Source organism: Macrobrachium nipponense, chromosome 21 (assembly GCF_015104395.2).
Source record: "Macrobrachium nipponense isolate FS-2020 chromosome 21, ASM1510439v2, whole genome shotgun sequence".
Classification (NCBI taxonomy): Eukaryota; Metazoa; Arthropoda; class Malacostraca; order Decapoda; family Palaemonidae; genus Macrobrachium; species Macrobrachium nipponense.
The window spans coordinates 18191109-18211484 of NC_087212.1; the positions used below are offsets into that span (position 1 = coordinate 18191109).

The 20376-nt window shown below is 37.9% G+C and overlaps 1 protein-coding gene across 1 annotated transcript in view; it reads right to left on the bottom strand.

Annotated features, from left to right (window-relative positions):
• The window catches only part of LOC135197815 (WD repeat-containing protein 48-like), a 235719-nt gene that overhangs the window by 130489 nt on the left and 84854 nt on the right, over nucleotides 1-20376 (bottom strand). The window contains exon 5 of the mRNA XM_064224949.1: nucleotides 10773-10935. Coding sequence (XP_064081019.1) covers nucleotides 10773-10935 — 163 coding nt within the window. The remainder of the gene's footprint in view (nucleotides 1-10772; nucleotides 10936-20376) is intronic.

Consider the following 20376-nt stretch of genomic DNA (forward strand, 5'->3'; position numbering starts at 1 on the left):
AGAGAAGAAAAAAATAAAAACACATCAATGGAAAAAGGAAGATATGATAATGCACATGGTGAAAAAAGAAAAAATCTAATAAATTTCCCCTGCCTTCCAAGAGAAGTTGAACTGACTATTTACCACCCCATGTGGAGCCTCTTTTACAAGACAATAATAAATTTTACCAACTTATGTTTTTTCTAATAAATAATTTTATTTTGTAAAATTATAATTATAGCTCACACAATATCAAAACAGATAAGAAATAAATCAGTAACAAATTCTTAGCACATTTGTTGAAAAATATTTACATAAAATTACAGAAAACGAAGTTTCAGTAACTTTTTTTATTTGCATATGTTTTTTCTAATATTTATTACTACTCCCGATGAGCAATCCATCCATTAAGGGTTAAGGACATGTTAGCAAAGTGGAGTGGTGTAAAAAAATATGACATTTTTATAATAAAATAACTTTACATGTACTCACCAAGTAATTTACATAGCCAACAGTTTCTAGCACCAGCAGCTAAAATTCAGAATTTTGGGTAGCAAATTCTTTTTTCTTTTGGCTACAGGTAACTAGTCCCACCCACTTTCGGGAAGAAGAGGAACCACTGAGCCAAGTGATTCAATTTGTTTATGACTAATAATCATCAATGTGCGGGGAGAGGGTGCGCTCCCATTCTGTAATTACTTGTTAAGTATATGTAAAATTTTATTTTATCATAATGTCATTTTTACATTCCCAGCTATGATATATTTTCTTATTTCTCAGGTCCAATAAATTTTACAAAGTGGAAAATCCCACAATGTTACTCCAAATGAATATGTAAAAATATATGACACTCTTAGACTCAAACCCAGGAACTAATTCCTGGGGTTCAAGAGTCCCCTCACTACATCAAGGTGGTCCCATATACAGGGGGGCGCAGTGCTATTGCTATAAACAAGTACAAATCTTCAAATGAGATTGTCCAAGAAATCCAAGTAAAAACCCATCAACTTCTCCAACCAAAAAATCTATTAAATTCCAGCACATGTAGGAATTCAAGGGAATGAAAATGCAGATCCTGCTGCTTAATTAGCATGCACTATTCCCCAACAATTTCATATGCCCCTGTATCAGACTGGATAGCATCTGTCAAATCACTAATATATCAAGCTGAAAAACATAAAATCTGAGGTGTACCCATGGGTTTCATCATCTCAAAAAGCAAGAACTCATGAAGTAATCTTAGTAATCTGTATAGGTCATACTAGATTTTCTCATGGACATCCACTGTCAACTCCACATTCTGACTTAATGAAATGTAATACATAGATGCTAAGTTCCCATGACCTTCCAGCACTTGTTGAATGTCCAAATTGATATCAACAAAGATGCATTTACTTTTGAGATTCAATGTCAGGCAATCTTGCTGAAGGCAAAGATTTCTCAATTAACAAAATTATGTTCCTAAGCAAAGTCGGTTTTTTAACCCTCTTATGCTGAAGGGGTATAATAAAAATCGTCTCCCGTATGCCGAGGCGGTCTTGGAGTGAGCGCCGAAGCGGAAAAAATATTTTTTTCAAAAAATCACAGCACGCTAAGTTTTCAAGATTAAGAGTTCATTTTTGGCTCCTTTTTTTGTCATTGTCTGAATTTTAGTATGCAACCATCAGAAATGAAAAAAAATATCATTATCATATAAAAATAATGCGATATATGATAGCGCAAAAACGAAATTTCATATATAATTGCATTCAAATCGCGCTGTGAGCAAATCGGTTAAAGCTAACAAGTTAATTTTTTTTTTTGTATTGTACACTAAATTGCAATCATTTTGGTATATAACACATTGTAAAATGATCAAAGCAACACAGAGAAAATATTATCACAAAATGATGCATGAATTCATAACGCGAGGACGTAAAAAAATGTTTTTTTTTCAAAAATTCACCATAAATCTAAATATTGTTCTAGAGACTTCCAATTTGTTTCAAAATGAAGATAAATAATTGAATATTACTATACTGTAAGAGTTTTAGCTTACAATTGCAGTTTTCGACCATTTCAAACGAGTTAAAGTTGACCAAATGTCAAATTTTTTTATATTTTTTTATATGCAAATATTTCAAAAATGAGAAAAGCTACAACCTTCAATTATTTTTCGTTGTATTCTACATGAAATTGCGCCCATTTTTATATATAAAACTCTATGAAATGCCTAATATGAAACAGAGCAAATATAACGATAATGCGACGTATGCATTTCGGAGATTTGCGGCGGAGAATCCGCGCACGGAGGGAAGAAAGTTTTTTTTAAAATTCACCATAAATCTAAATATTGTGCTAGAGACTTCTAATTTGTTTCAAAGTTAAGATAAATGACTGAATATTACTAGACTAAAAGTTTTAGCTTATAATTGCATTTTTTGACTATTTTGGTAGAGTCAAAGATGACCGAATATGGTTTTTTTTTATTTATTGTGATTTATATGCAAATATTTCCTCGAATTTTCAAAATACTTTTTTATGTCGACGTTTAATATGTCCAACCGGCACCCGGGAGACAATTTATGTTGACGTTTAATACGTCCAATCAGCGTAAGAGGGTTAAATAGTCCTTTTTTTTTTCTCAGGCAATTCCTGGGAACCAGTCCAAGAAGAGCCCTTATTAGGCTCAGACGTCTGGTTGAACTAATCTTTTATCCTGTATCCTATCCTACCACTTAAAGAGCCAAACCTAAGTGCCTCCCACATCATCAAAAAGACCCTCTCCCCACCTACCTTTTTGTTTCATCTCCGATAGCCTCACTGTGGTACTGACCACTTATACCACTTTCTGCATCACTTCTATATTCTTGCTAAAGTAGGATCATCAACCTCTTCATCATCAATATTTAGATTGGCTAACCCTTCCAATAAATAAGTCATTATTTCCATTACTTTCACAATTTTCACTGTCAAAATCAGCAAACTCACCATCCTCCATTTCATAAAATTTCAATTCCCGAAATATTTCTTCTCGCACCAAAGATTTTTTTGAAAATGTGTGCATTATACTCTCATCTTCAAAACCAAATTCACCATAGTCATCATAGGAGGTTGCTATTTTTATCAAAATAGCTTAACCAGAATACTGAGATGAAAATCAGATCTCACAAGGCTGGCCCAAAGGCTTTGAATAAAATGCCAAATCTAGGCCAGAGGCCGAGCACTGGAACCAAATAGGCTATTTGGTATGGTGATAAATGAGTGAAAATAAATAAAAAGTTGCAAAAAGGCCCATGCTCTCATACTGGAACACTTGCACAAAATAAATAATATTTACTCACGTTTCCACATATGCACACTAAAAACTTATATTAAAAATCAGAATAAGTTGAATAACATTTTAAAATTTCATTGTTTTAAAGTTCATTAAATGTCTTAAGGGTTTTCATGTTTTTAATATTTTCTTATTTCATTACATTTTATTAATTAAATTACAGTTTCTTAAAAACATTTAAATAGTAATGAAAATGTAAATGATTCTGATAAAATTTCCACCTGAATTTATTTCTCAAATTTGATATTTGCTGTTGGTCATATATTTTGGACAGTTACACAACACGTTTGACTGTTATCAACAATGCACTCAGGGCACTTGGGAGCAGGGCCCTGTGGACTGTTCATCAAGTGGCTGTGTCAAACGAGTATGGCCTATTCAGAGATGTGTGAGAATTACTTGTGTGTTATGTGTGTCTCTCTCTCTCTCTCTCTCTCTCATATGATAAACTCCATTTTCCAACACAGAATTCTAACAGCTTAATTTATTATTTATAGGTTCATCATTCCTTATATTTTGCCATTTATTAATAATAATTGTTTTTATATCTTATATATAAAGCTGACGGTCAGACTATGTATGTATGTACATATATTTGCTATAGACAGCAAAACTACTGGACTAAATTGAACCAAAGTTGGACTATATATATAGATTTCATAGGGACGGTTTTTATCCAGGTACTATTTTGATTAGGATATCCGGCCATGTTAACCTCTTTATTATTATTCATAGAGAAAAAAGGAAGCATTATTCTGATAGAACTTTTCAAGAAGATTCCAAATATGCTCTTGCTTTTCTTCTAGATGCAAAATATTGCAGGATGGTTTTTAACCAGGTCCTGTTTTGATCCGAAAATTTGGTCATGCTAACTTCTTTAATATTAGTTGTAGAGAAAAAATTAAAAAATGTTCTGATAAAACTTTTCATGAGGAATCCAAATATGCTCTTGCTTTTCTTCTAAGATGTAGAATAACAATAATATGGCTCAAACAATGTTGGTCTACAGTTGTCCGCCGCCAGGCGCTAGCCAGCTCTTAACCCTTTAATGCCAATTGGATGTATTAAACATCGATATAAATTGTCTGTTGGATGCTGACTGGATGTATGGTACGTCGATATAAAAAGGTTTTTTTAAAAATTCGCGGAAAAATACTTATAGGCCTACTAGGCAAAAACTTTTGAATCACGCCCCTTGGGGGATGCTGGGAGCTCACGGATCAAGGGGTTGTTTTGTTTACAATCGTTACCCAGGTGCGCAAGCACAAATTTCTTTCTTCTCACACTAAAAAGTATCAGCGACACAACTCAGAAATTATTTTGTCACTTTGACATAATTTTTGCACCATTTTATATTACAGTCGTTACATGGAGTATTATATATGAAAATGTGTGCAATTTCATGTAAAATACAACAAAAAACAACTCATGGTTGTAGCTTTTATCAGTTTTGAAATATTTTCATATAAATAACGACAAGTGCCAAAATTTCAACCTTCAGTCAACTTGGACTCTACCGAGATGGTCAAAAAACGCAATTGTAAGCTAAAACTCTTATATTTTAGTAATATTCAATCATTTACCTTCATTTTGCTACAAATTGGAAGTCTAGCACAATATTTCGATTTATGGTGAATTTATGAATAAAAACTTTTTCCTTACGTCCGCGCGGTAACTCTTCCAAAAAAATCATAAATTTTTTCGTCCGATTGTCGTAATGTTTGCACCATTTTAAATTAGCCGTTACATAAAGTTTTATTTATTGAAATGTGCGCAATTTCATGTAGAATACAACTAATAACAAACCATGGTTGTTGCTTTTATCAGTTTTGAAATATTTTCATATATATAACGATAAGTGCCAAAATTTCAACCTTCAGTCAACTTTGACTTGACCGAAATGGTAAAAAAACACAATTTTAAGCTAAAACTCTTACATTCTAGTAATATTCAATCATTTAACTTTATTTTGCAACAAATTGGAAGTCCCTAGCACAATGTTTTGATTTATGGTGAATTTATGAAAAAAAAAAAAATTTTCCTTACGTCCGAGCTGTAACTCTTCCGAAAAAAATCAGAAATTTTTTCGTCCGATTGTCGTAATGTTTGCACCATTTTAAATTAGCCGTTACAAAGTTTTATAAATGAAAATGTACGCAATTTCATGTGGAATACAACTAAAAACAACCCATGGTTGTAGCTTTTATCAGTTTTGAAATATTTTCATATAAATAATAAGTGCCAAAATTTCAACCTTTGGTCAACTTTGACTCTACCGAAATGGTCAAAAAACGCAATTGTAAGCTAAAACTATTACATTCTAGTAATATTCAATCATTCACCTTTATTTTGCAACAAATTGGAAGTCTCTAACACAGTATTTCGATTTATGGTGAATTTATGAAATAAACTTTTTCCTTACGTCCGCACGGTAACTCTTCCGAAAAAATCATAAATTTTTTTGTCCGGTTGTCGTAATGTTTGCACCATTTTAAATTAGCCGTTACATAAAGTTTTATATATGAAAATGTGCGCAATTTCATGTAGAATACAACAAAAAACAACCCATGGTTGAAGCTTTTATCAGTTTTGAAATATTTTCATATAAATAACGATAAATAGAACAAATTCGTCCTTCGGTCAACTTTAACTCGACCGAAATAGTCGAAAACTGCAATTGTAAGCTACAACACTTACAGTCTAGTAATATTCAATCAATTACCTTCATTTTGCAACAAACGGGAAGTCTCTAGCACAATATTTCGATTTATGGCGAAATGATTTATGGCGAAATTTTGAAAACTGCTTTTTTTTTACGACCGCACGTTACGAATTCATGCATCATTTTGGGATAATATTTTCTCTGTGTTGCTTTGATCGTTTTACAATGTGTTATATACCAAAAAGATTGCAATTTAATGTACAATACAATGAAAAAAAATAACTAGTTAGCTTTCACCGTTTTGCTCACAGCGCGATTTGTATACAAATATATAAATTTTTTTTTCGTGCTGTCATATATCCCAATATTTATATTTTTATTTCATTTCTGATGGTTGCATACTAAACTTCTGGCAATGACAAAAAAAGGAGCCAAAACTAAACTCTTAATCGTGGAAACTAAGGGTGCTGTGAATTTTTTGGGGAAAAAAAAAAAAAAAAAAAAAAAAAATTCCACTTCGGCGCTCACTCGCGAACGCCGCCGGCATACGGGAGTCGATTTTTAAAATACCGCTTCGGCGTTTAAGGGTTAATATAGTCACTAATAGGGATGTTTACATTTGCTCTTGTCATGTGGATTGCTTCTTTAGCTGCTCTATCAGCCTCTTCATTTCCTTTAGTCTCTACATGGGCAGGGACCTAACATACTTCAATATTTTTTGCATTACTATGTAATTTATGGAGTAAAAACCTAATCTGTTGTACAATATTATTTTATGGGGAGCAGATCAGAGGAAGGCGGCAATTCTTGGAAGTCGCGAAAAGATCTATTAAGGGAGTCCCCCAATAACTCTAAAGTTCTTGACAGACTGATTCAGCATCCACTCTGTCGGAATTACTTGGGTCTCTTCTGCTTGATTGATCTGCTACGACATTCATTTGTCCCTGAACGAACCCTATTACGGTGGAAGTTTGATTCTGCTTTGCCCAAACCACAAGGTCCCTTGCTGTTGTGCACAGAGAGAAGGAATGAGTTCGTCCTTGCTTGGCGATGTACGAAAAAGCTGTTGTGTTGTCGGAGTACACTGCAACAGTTTTTCCCGCTACTTCTGGGGCAAAAGCCTGAAGCCCTAGATGGACTGCTCTCAGCTCTTTGATATTTATGTGGTCTCTCAACTGTTCTCCCTACCACTTTCCTGATACATCCTTGTTCTCCAAAACAGCTCCCCATCCTATGTCCGACACATCTGAGTAGAAGCCGAGGTCTGGGCTCCGCACTAACAGTGACTTCCTTTCTAACAACCTGTCCTTTGACTTCCACCTAAGCAGGTGTTGTTTGATCTCCAGAGAAATAGGCATGAAGAGAGAATCCAGATATTTCTTCCGGTCCCACCTGGCCTTGAAGTAGAATTGCAGACCTCTAACGTGAAGTCTTCTGAGCAAAACAAACTGTTCTATGGAAGCTAACGCCCTTAGCAGCAGACTCATCCATTTGTTTGCGGTGCTTGAGCGAAGAGACAGGAATTTGGCTATTATCTTGAGGCAGGATTCCACTCCCTTGGGGGATGGAAAAGCCCGAATAACTCGAGAGTTCAGCGTCATCCCCAAATATACTATCATCTGAGACAGGGCCAGCTGGAACTTTTGCAAGTTTATTAAAAGATTCAATTCCTGGGCTAAATGAAGAGTCCTGTGAATGTCCTCCATGCAATGGTCAAAGGGAGCAAGAATGTGCATGAAGACTTGTTGGGCAGTTGACAGTCCAAAGCACAAAACTCGAAACTGGAAGACTTGGTCCTGGAACACAAACCTTACATATTTCCTTGATGAAGGGTGAGTGGGGACGTGGAAATATGCATCCTGCATATCTATTGAAACCATCCAGTCACCCTGACAAATGGTGTCAGAATGGAATAGTAGGTTTCCATTCCGAATTTCATTTTCTGAATTAAGAAATTCCGAGCACTCACCTCCAGGACTGGTCTCCATCCTCTCAACGCCTTTGGGATTGTAAAACCCCTCCGATGACTCGTCCTCTACTATCTCCACTGTGTTCTTGGAAATTAGTGCAAAAACTTCCTCCGAGAGAGCCAAAAACTTTTCCAAGTTTTTGGAATATGCAGTCAATGTGATCGGACTCTTGACTAAATGAGGTTTTTCCCTGAAGAGGATAGAATAGCCCTCTTTTAAGACTTGTGCAAATCAGTATTTGGTTGCAGGTTTCAAAGCCAATTTGTTAATGAACTTACTTGTGAAACACACTGCAGGTCTAGTCCTGGAAGAAAATCTTGCTATTCCTTAGAGAAAGGGCTGTCTTTGTGCTGGAGTTTCCAATCTAGAGGCTAAGAATGGAGATTCTTTAGGTCGTTTGGAAGCCTGAGTTAAAAGATCCTGTGTGGATTTTTTGTGCAGGGACAAGCCGATGTCGTTCACAGTGTCTTGTGGGAACAAAAAATCGTTGACAAAGGGAGAGAACAAAATAGCAGACTTCTGAGTAGAAGTGATCCTTTGCAATCAAGGAGACCCATAGCTCTCTCTTTTTCAGAATTCCCACCATAAAAAGGGAGGTTAACTTACGAGCACCATCTCTAACTCCCTTGTCTAAGCAGGAGAGAATACTACATATATCTGCCACGAATTCAGGAGGAAGATGAGGGCAGTCTTGAATCTTTTTGGCCAGAGTGCCTACTGCCCAATCCATAAAACTGCTCACTTCAAAAACCTTAAACAGGTTACGCAATAAGTGGTCTATTTGCGCTGATGAAAACAACACTTTAGGTGCAGAAAGGGCTGATCTCCTAGGGGATCAATGAGAGCCAAGAAGTCCCCTTGGGCAGAGGCAGTCACACCCAAAAAGGGAGCTTCTCCCATGGTGTAAAAAAAATATCTCCTTTCAGATATTCTTGCTGGCAGAAAGGTGAAGCAGGCCTTCCCATGCTCTCTCTTCATTGAAAGTCAATTGTTTGCTTCTTTAATAGCCTTCTTAGCAAACACAGAAAGTACCATCCTTGGAAGGAATTTACTTCAAAGCAGCGTTTGGCTACTCATTATAAAAGTAGACTCTGGAGAAGCAGGAGTTGCTGGAGTAAAGAAAGTAGGATATGTCCAAAGGAGGTAATGAAGAAGCAACCTCTATGCTGAGGAAGGAGAATCCTCTTCTGCTTCTTGAGAAGCTTCTTCCTCTGCTGAAGAAATGGGAGACAAAAGTACGTTTGAAGTCATGCAAGATGCAGCGACTGACATCATGCTAGGTGGAGTGTCTGAAGTAAGGAGAGGTGCAGTATTCGAAGTCAGGTGAGATGCAGCTGTAGGTTTCTTTAAAAAGTCGAAAATGTTGTCCAACTTCTTAATCAGATCCAGGGAAGGATCTATTGTCACTGAAATAGCCTGAGGGAGCTGATCCGCTTGTGAAGAATCAAGCGCTACAGGTAACTCAAACGCTTTTAGTGGAGTGGGAGCCAATGGGCACTCAGGCGCTAATAAAAGCTCCTAAGACAAGGAATTAATGGGCGCTTCTGGGCGCTTCACAGCCATGGCGTGTTAGGGTGCTACAGGGCGCTTGACAGGGACAAAAGGTTGTGGTGTTAAGATTGGGGAAAGACTAGGAGACATCATCAGTACAGAGACCGGTAGGTCAAAATTACTATCTTGACTAGTATTCGTCTTGTCGAGTCTAAGTTTAGCCTTTCTCTTCCTAACCCTTACTAGCTTATTCAAATGAGAAGACAAAACTTTCCATTGTTTAATATCCCAATCTATACATTCCTCACATGATAACGATGGTGAACAAATTTGGCCCTTGCATGAAGTGCAAATTGTGTGAGTCATACTTTAAGGAAGTCCATCTCATATTACAGCCTTTGCTGCAGTAACGAGTTGACAATGAACTAGCGTCAGACATCGTCAATGTCGGACATATTCTCAAGTAAAAAAACAGAAAACTTTGTGTAAATGTAAGGAAAAGTCTTTAAACAAAATTTCTAAGCGAAACGCTACCAACAGTAAATTGTACTTCACCAATTAGCGAACCACAGGTAACAGACAGGAATTCCAAACCACCAGCTGTGGATCGACAACGTCTGTCATCAACCACGGCAGAAACAAATTGTCAGGTCTTTGCCGAGTTGTTCCTCTCTTCCCTGAGGGCTATTCCTACACCAAAACAAAAAAGAATCGCTACCAAGAATTTAAATCTTAGCTGCTGTTTAGTTAAAAACTATAGCTATTTAATTACTGGGTAAGCTGCATATACAAAACTGTATAACTTGGTAAAATTTACAAGGCCTCACACAGGAATGTACATAGGCACTTTCAACTTCCCATGGAAGATAGGGAAAATTTGTTGGAATTTTTTTTTCTTACACCAAGTACATTTGCATATCATCCTCTTTCCATTTATTTTTTTCTTAAATTAGCTTTAAAGTTTGCCAAGTCTGTGAGTGTGCATGATATATATCTAGCCAGTCCATTAAGGGTTAAATTTAAGATGAAAAACATTTGTAGGAAAAAATTCAGTTTACATAACCATGAGTAAAACCTACCTAAAATATAAATCTAGGATACCATCAACAAGTTCCTATGCAAATCCAGAACTGAATTTTCTATCTAGCTTCATTGTGATCTAAACCTGATGCATTATGAATGAAGTGGCTGATGTTCTACATGATTTACATGGCATCCTCTGATATATACACTGCAGTAGTTATTAATTCTGGGTCATTTACTAGTTGCCTATAAGAATTATTTATTTTAACAGTAGTTAAGACTGCTAACAGTGACATAAGACAAACAAATTTTTTTCAAACATTGTACTTACTTGTGACTGTATTATTACTCGCTGTAAGTGCTGTTAATGTCTGAACATCCCATAAGAATATGGCTTTATCTAACCCTGCTGAAGCAACTTGCTCTCTATCACGTGCATACGCCAGTGCTTTCACATAGTCTTTGTGGGTTCTCAATGTTGACATGCAAAAACCCTGTCAATGAAAAACAAAATAATTATGCATAATTTCTTATGGGTCTCAGAAGTACAGGAAGGTGATAAAGGAGTAACAGACAAATTATAAACTTGACTTTTAGTACAATTTTACTTTCCTAGTCTACAGAATCAAAATAAAAAAAAAGTGGAGTAAATTGTTCTACACAGGAGTACTGGAGAACTTCAATAAAGGGTTCATGGTTTGTCCAATGATCAATACTTTTACCTTCTATAATATAATTGTTATTCTATTTGGCATAAAAATTCACACTTTTAAATCTTTTATACACTCATACTTTCAAATAATATAAATGTGGATTTCAGGAGTCACATAAAAAGTTCTTAGAACACAAAAGTTAAGAAAAGAATGGCAAAGTCTGATGTGACATGACCACTGATATTAATTGTTTGGATCTTCAGGAAAAGTTATGAACAAACTATGAGCCTTCAATAGCTGTCCATCGATTCTATCCAGTTACTCATTGGATGTCTGTAAATTCTGACACTTACCTAACAAGAGAATGAACCATCAAAGGAATAATACCAAGGGACTGTTGTCAGTAGGCTGCCTCTTCCTTGAGGAGGAAAATGCATCTGCTCAATTCCATTAAAGGCTGCTACAAGCAAGGTAACTACAGTCATACCCCAAACTTACATGATGTTAGGTTCCAAACACCCTCCCCCCCCAAAACCCCCAAGTCAAATTTTCACTCAAGTTTGGTACTATCTCTAAAAAGTCTGATAAATGTTTATTTCTAGAGTTTAAACACTAAATATGATCTACTCATGCTCCCAAAGTATTAAGCTAATTTTTAAATTAAATTAAAATTACTGTAATTTCATTCAAAAAGTAGCCTAATACAATACCCTTAAAAAAAAGAAATAAATTTTTAGAAGTCTTGTCAACTTTGCTTCTAAGAACTTCTTTACTCTACATATCTTTCTATTTAAATAGGAAAAAAATCATGCCCTCAAAGCATTTTAATCACATATAAATGTTAGCTTAATACCATACTTTAATTCACACTTCATTAAGAGAGAGAGAGAGAGAGAGAGAGAGAGAGAGAGAGAGAGAGAGAGAGAGAGAGAGAGAGAGAGAAGAGAAGAGAGAGAGAGAGAGAAAGGGTTGTCCATGATGTTAAAGAGTGAAATTATTTATGAATTATTACGAAGACAGAGAATAATACATTTAATATCAAAAGATACAAAATCGCAAATTTTTAATCAATTTGTATTTTTCATAACTAACAAACCTGAGGTCTAAACATTAGGATAATACTAGTGCCAAGCTGGAAAACTGGTAGAATTAATAAAAAAAATTGTGTGATCCATGGACTATTGGCATCTGTACCTGGTCATGGGACATTGTAGTTCCCAGAAGGCCCTGAGCATCCCATGACCTATCAGTTACTCTTCCAACCCAGTTTAGACTGTTAGAAGGGTGGTTTGAGGTGGGCCTTTATATGTTACGACCTCAGGTTTGTTAGTTATGAAAAATACAAATTGATTAAAAATTTGTCATTTGTTCATATACAAAACAAACCTTCGGTCTTAACAATAGGATAGACTTACTTATTGGTGGGAGGTAAGCCTTTTTGACCGACTGGGAGTTTGCCACCTTCATCCACTTCTGAATAAACATATTCTAAGACAATGGAATACAACCTCAGAACCATCTACTACTGATGGGTTTTGAGTTTTGGCTACGAATTCTGGAATAAATTCGACGACCATAGACTTCCAACTTCTCGAATGCTTCACCACATATGACAAACCATGTAGCTCCCCCACCCTTTTGGTCAAGGCTAGAGCCAATAGGAAGACTGCTTTCAGGATCAAGCTTCTATCTGTGGACTGTCGCAATGGCTCATATGGGGGTTTTGTAAGACCAGTACATACCATGGTTAAATTCTAATCAGGAGCTTTTAGTTCCTTTGGGGAACAGGACTGCTCAAAACTCTTCATTAACATAGCCATTTCCCATGAAGAAGAAATGTCCACGTCTTTCATCCACAGAACCAAAGCTAGTGCAGTCCTGTATCCCTTTATGGCAGATACAGACATATGTCTTTCTGTTCCGAGATATATCAGAAAATTCGTTAACTGCTGAATAGCGGCTCTGAGTGGAGAAAGGCTCCCACTACGACACCAGTCCCAGTACAGGAACTATTTTCCCTGGTGCACAGCTGTCGACGACCTGATATTTCCTGCCATCTGTGATGCTGCCTTCTGAGAAAAGCCTCTTGTTCAAAGGATTTACTTGACAGTCTCCACCTGTGAAGTAATAGGGACGGCACCGACTGGTGGTACCTCTCTACGTGTGGTTGACACAGTAGGTTGTTCCATGGAGGTAACTCTCTCGGCACATCTATTAGAAGTTCCACCAGGTCCGGAAACCCTTCTGCCTTCGGCCATAATGGGGCTACCAGAGTCATCTTGAGGTTCTGAGACTGCATCACCTTGTTCAGGACCTGACAGATAAGGCAAAATGGAGGAAATGTGTATAAGTCCACATTGTCACATGGGAGTTGTAGAGCATCTTCTGCTACTGCTCCTGCATCCAGGACTACTGAACAATATACTTCCAACTTTTCGTTGTACCTGGTTGAGAACAGGTCTGTGATTGGCCTTTCCCACAAGATGAACATTCTGTCTACCACTTCCTGATGTAAGGACCACTTTGTTCCTAGAATCTGGTCCCTGTGTCTCCATTTGTCAGCTACTACATTTCTTTTCCCAGGAATATATCTGGCCCTGATGACTAAGCTCTCTACAGCCCACTGATGAAGTTGAACTGTCATCAGGTGTAAGTGACGAGATACCAGGCTTCCTTGCTTGTTTACATAGGCTACTACTGTGGTGTTGTCTGACATCAGTACCACTGATTGTTCTTTCACTCTCTCCCGGAATTTATGTAGTGCTAGAAAAGCTGCTTTTAACTCTAGCACGTTTATATGGAGTTCCCTGTCCTTGTGATTCCCTTTCCCAGAAATCATCATTTCCTTCATGTGCGCACCCCAACCTTTGAGCGACGCATCTGAGACCAGCAGGAGAACCGGAGAAGGTTGCTGAAGGGGAACTCCCACTGTCAGACTACTGTCCTGCAACCACCACAGTAGGTCTTTCTTCACCTCTGTCGACAAGGGAATGTGCTCGTATGGGTGATCTACAGTTGGTGACCAAAACTCCTTCATCCTCCATTGTTAGGACTGAAGATGTAGTCTCCCATGTGGCACCAGCTATTCCAAGGAACTTAGGATTCCCAGGACTACTTGCCACCGTTTTGCTGGTTGTGTTTGTTTTCCTAGAAAGGCATTCACTACTAGTTTGCATTTCTCTACCCTCTGGTCTGAAGGGAAAGCTTTGGTCTTTACTGTGTCTATAATCATACCCAGATACACCAGCCTCAGACTGGGATCCAAACATGACTTCTGATTTATCACAATGCCTAGGCTGTGGCAAAACTGTAGAAGGATATCCCTAACCTGTAGTAATTTTTCTCGGGACTTTGCTATCACCAGCTAGTCGTCCAGGTATCTTATCAACCCGATCCCCTGAGCATGCGCCCATGTCGACATGGAAATACTTGGGGAGACGTCGTCAATCCGAAGCACAGGACTCTGAATTGGAAAACCTTCCCTGCAAGACTGAAGCGGAGAAATTTCATGGAAGATTGATGTATTTGGATCTAAAACTATGCATCCTACAAGTCTATTGTCAGCATCAAATCCTTGTCCCTGATTGCTGCTAGAACTGTCCTTGGAGTCTCCATTTTGAATATGGTTTTCCTTATGAACAGATTCAATGTTGACAGATCTATAACTACCCTCCAATCTCCACTGGCCTGGGGGACAAGGAAAATACGGCTGTAAAACCCCCTTGAAGGAAGTGTTATTTATTCTACAGTTCCCTTCTCCATCGCTTTCTTAACTTCTTGCACGATAAGAAATTTCTGAGATTCCTGAGCATAAGAGAGGTGTGGTAATGGTTGTTCTGTCAGGGGTGGAGTAAAGTCAAATGGAATCAGATATCCGACTCTGAGTACATCCACCACCCATTGCTCCGTTCCAAATTCCAATGATTTGCCAGGCAAATCATTGGAATTTGAGTGGTGAGAGCCGCCCATCCAATCGTCTCGAACCTCTCCCTCTGCCCCTAATACCCCTTCCTCTATTGGATACAATAGCTCCCCTGTATTTGCGGGAGATGCGTACCAGACCCCGCGGCGAATAGTTAGAAACCACGAGTAGTTGGAACCCCTATAAAAATGCTTAAAACCTCCTATTTTGTTAGTTAAAACAAGAAAAACCACTAATAATTTTTAAACTTTTTTTTTTAAGTTTTCTTGCAAAAAATGTATTTTATGAAGAAGAAGAAGAAGAAGAAAAAAAAAAAATTTGTGGATATTTCTCATAGAAAAATACCACGAATAGGCGAATTTTCCACGAATAATGGGGGAAATGTTCAAGAGAGAAATCCGTGAATGCGTGAGTCCGCGAATCCAGAGAACGTGAATACGGGGGGTCCACTGTATTGTGAAAGGGCCGATGAGCTAATTTCTTCTTTGGAGAGGCGGGTCTTGCTGATCTAGGGGACAGATTATGTCTCCCTGGTCTCTTTTGAGGTATTTATTGGTGTTGTTTTACCTCACTAGAATTAGCATGGCTTCCAGATGCTTTATTAACTGCCTGTTGGACTAATCTATCATTAGTATCCATTCTTCTTCTATCAATAGCAGCTTCTAGAATACCTTTTGGCAACAGCAATTGCAGCTCTAAGATATCCCCATTCCGAATTGCTAATAGGGAATCCAAATCTATAGTGTGGCTTAATCTAGCTAATACTGCATCTCACCTCAACAGGATATTAGCCCTTACAGTGCACCCAAATTTGTCAAGTATGAAATTGCTTTTGAACCAGATTGAAGCAATCTGATAAACTGCCTTATCCACCAATCTCCTTGTTGATTCTAACCAAGAAGCAGTCTGAAAGACAGAAGCAGCCATTGCTTTTAATGTAGCAGCCTCCTGACAAGTCATCGATGGGCATAACATCTTCACCTGATCTAAGGTTAATGCAGGTTTTAACCTTACCACATCTGGGTTGATTTGTCTTAACAATAATGGAACCACAGGTGTTGCATAATATTTCCTATGTCTCAGTAATGGCAGGGGAATGAACTTGAATGATCTATTTGATCTTAAAGAATTATCCCTTCCAGAAATCTGTGCATTAACATGAAGTAACACAGACTGCATGACTTGGGAATGGTAATTTATACGAAACCTTAGTATCATTTTTTAGTCCTAGTAGTACTTCAATTTCCATAGGAGCTATACAGGTAGGTGTTTCAGACATCCTTGAGAGTTATTGAGTTAATGAATCAAGTCAATCACCTCTGCATACGAAGCCAGAAACTCCTGATTCTCCCCTTCCTCCAATTCCAAAGCATTCTGCTCGACCGCAAGAGAAGTTACTTCACTCCTATCCTCTGACAAACGTTCATGTACGTCATGGCCGTCCGACCCTGCGTCCGCAGCATCTTTGATCTCTGACAGCCATTGTTGGCTCGATCTTGAATAGCCACCGCCTAAATGCTTCTATGCTCACGGATCTAGAGCGAGAACCCCGTCCTGGCTCAAAGATGAAGAATAATTTAATCTTCTCCTCTTGCAAGGGGATCAGTCACTAAGTCCCTTATCCTCCATCGCTTGACTGGTACAAGTGGTGATGTCATCGAGCTTTGCAATGACGTCAAACTAGAAGGAGACGAAGACGACGACGATTCACGTCTTTCCTTTTTGTCTTTCTTATCTATTTTGTCCTCTAAAGCTTGCAATTTCTTCATAACGGTGCGTACTACCGAGTCTGAAAGAGTATTTGTCTCCGGAGGCAACGAAGATGTGAGAGAGGCAGTAAGCTGTGATGTTGTGGTGGCAGCCATGTCAGTTTGTGACATCACTGAGGGCATCAGTTGTGACGTCACCACGCTTGATGGGAGACGGTGGGCAGCTACTGCTGGTATCCCTGTGTGTGCTTCAAAACTGTTTCCAAAATTCTGCATTGCCAGAAACATTGGTGTTGTTGCCCTTGCCGTAGCGTTCGTCCCCATAAACTGCAGGCCAGGTGGATGTGGGACACTCATAGTCGAAGGACCCGGAGGGAAGCATGACGTCATATAGTGTGATAGCAACCCTTCCAAGGTTGGTACTCCTGATAGGCCTAACGCCGACCCACATTCCTTCCATCTTCTGTGCATTGGGGGCTGAAATCTGGGACAAAAATGGAGATGCTACCCCTCTTCCTGTTGGGAATGAAGGAGCATAATTATGTACAAAAGTACCCAAAAAACCCTCCTAATGTTTCCAATAACAAACTGTTAGAAGAAACTGAAGGAGTATGGAAAACATCAAAACCAGGTGATGAAACATATAGAGCTGTTTGATGTATAGCCGATACAAAAGAAGCTGAAGACACTTAGTCATCCAAAGATGGCAGCATCTCCTCCTTTTGTACTGACCTTTCCCATAAAACTTCATCCATTATTCCACCGACCACCCCCAACAAACAATTGGTAATATACATACATTTTCTCTGCATCTACTACACGTTGGGTGAGGAACCGTAGACACTGATGTTAGGAATCTTGAACAAGGAAATCCACTGACTCAAGGGCATTTCCTTTGCCTCTTGCAAGACCCCAAAGGAAGTTCCGTTGGTGAAGCAAAATTCTCCAAGTCTTTCAACTTACACACAACTAGCAGATCACAAACACACCGAGGTTACCCAGAGAAAGAAAAAAGGAAAATTATGAAAATGTATGGGCAAACTAAGCCTGCTTTAAAGAGATAGATAGTAATCACATCCTCTCCTAAAGGCTGTAGGAAAGTAACTGGTAGGTTACGGGATGCCCAGGGCATTCTGGGAACTACAATGCCCCGTGACCGGGTACAGATGCCAATAGTCCCTGGATCACACAAGTTTTTTTATTAGTTCTACCGGTTTTCCAGTTTGGCGCTAGTATTATCCTAATATTAAGACCGAAGGTTTGTTTCGTATATGAACAATTCACAATTTATGAAAGAGTTACAAGGATTAGGATGTCTCAAAGACTTATTAAGTCCATCTGAGGAGATATCATGTGCTCACTTATCTCTAGGAGTAGGCTTTACAATTCATTCTATGTTCTAATGATTTTACCTAATTTTTTTCTTAATTCTTCCACACTGCTGCCATTTACAACTTCTAGTGGCAGTTTATTCCATATGTCACATATCTTGTATGTGAAGAAGTTCCCACAATGGGATGTGTTATATCTCTTTAGTTCAAGTTTCCATCCATTATTTCTTGTCTGATTTTTATTTAATTTGAAGAGGTTACTGTCTACTTTTGTTATGCCTTTCAGTATTTTGAATGTTTCTGTCTGAGCAATCATCGTGTTTCCAAGTCATACATGTTCAGACTCTCGGGTCGTCTTTGGTAACCTATTTGCCTGATGGATGGAATTAACTTTGTGGCTCTTGCCTGTACCCATTCTATCCTATTTATGTCCTTTCAAAGTGTTAGTGACCAAAACTGTACTGCATATTCAAGATGTGGTCTAACTATTGATGTGCAGAGTTCAGCACGCTGCAGCTCTGCACATCAATAGTTAGATATCAATTGGGTTTTATAATGACCGTTTCCTTGTTTCTGTACCTGAACTGCCTCTTTATGTATCCCACTAGTTCCTGCGCCTTCTTTTCAACCTTTATGCATTGTTTTGTAGATTTTAAGTCCTTGGTAATAATGACTCCAATGTCCTCTTCTTCTACACTAAGTCATTCCCAAGATACATGTAGTTAGCATGAGGGTTGTTTGTTCCTATTTGTAACACTTAACACTTATCCAAGTTAAAAGGCATTTGCCAACTTTCTGACCACTCTCCTATTTTCTTTAGATCATTTCTTAAACTTTCCACTGTATCTGGGTCTGCTGCATTTACACCTAGTTTGGTGCTATCTGCAAATTTGGCTATCCTGCAAGTTAAGCCTACATCAATTTCATTATTGTAAATAAAAAATAAGAGAGGGCCAAGGACAGAACCCTGAGGAACTCCACTTGTCACATCTGCTCATTCTGATTGTTCACCATGTATTACAACTCTGTTTTTTATAAGTTAGCCAGTCTTCGATCCAGTCTGCTATTTCTCCTATAATTTCTAAAGCTTTAACTTTTGTCAATAGTTTCTTGTATAGAACTTGTCAAAGGCCTTTAGGAAATCTAAGTAGATGATATCTATTGCTTTACTGCCGTCGTAAATACCAAGCATGTTATGGAAAAACTCCAAGAGGTTTGATAGACAGGATCTGTTTTATCTGAAACTGTGTTGGCTGTTTAACAAGTTGTTTCTATCAAAGTGACCCACAATTTTATCAGGAATTATGGGCTAAAAAATCTTACAAACGACCGAAGTTAGACCGATAGGTCTATAATTTCCTGGCTCTTCTCTCGGACCTTTCTTGTAAACTGAAGGCACATTACCTAGTTTCCATAATTTCAGTGCCTTTCATTTTTCTGCACTTTTTCCTTTTCTTGTAGAGTTTATCTCCTTTATGAGAGAGAGAGAGAGAGAGAGAGAGAGAGAGAGAGAGAGAGAGAGGAGAAGGAATCGAGAGAGAGAGAGAGAGAGAGAGAGAGAGAGAGAGAGAGAGAGAGAGAATTATTAATTTTATTTAATATTTTATTTATTTTACACATAAAAGCTTGAAAAATTACAAATTTTTAATCCATTTGTATTTTTCATAACTAACAAACCCTCAGCCTTAACATTAGGATATATACTAGCACCAGCTGGAAATCCGATAAAATTAATAAAAAGAACTTGTGTGATCCAGGGACTATTGGCATCTGTACCTGATCACAGGGTATTGGTAGTTCCCACAATGCTCTGGGCATCCTGTGACCTCCTTGAGGATTCACAAATGTTCATGTGACAGTGAAAAAAGTATGACAATTAGTTAGGTTCCTATGAAAATTTCATGGTATTGTGAATCCACACTATGACAATTAGTTAGGTTCCAATGAAAAGTTCACGCTATTGTGAATTTACACAACTCGAATTGCGCAAATGTAGGGAATTACTTTTCTGTATTGCAACCCTCTGCTTTGGTGTACAGAATTCTAGGTGACATATTGTCATTTCTCAATTTTATTTATTAGTGTTATGTAGTATTTTTCACAATCTAAAATTACAAAAAACCAAAATCACCTTTAATTGGCTGATACAGATATTAGTTCAACAGCATGCAGTACAAGCTGCAGGGTGGACAAGCACTTGGGTTTTATAGTGACCTTTCCTGCTACTGGCAGAAACACAGATGTCCTTACACATCATTGTGTGTAATGCTTTCTTCTGAACATGTGGCTTTGTAGCATTGCCTGCAAAACTGCAGACATT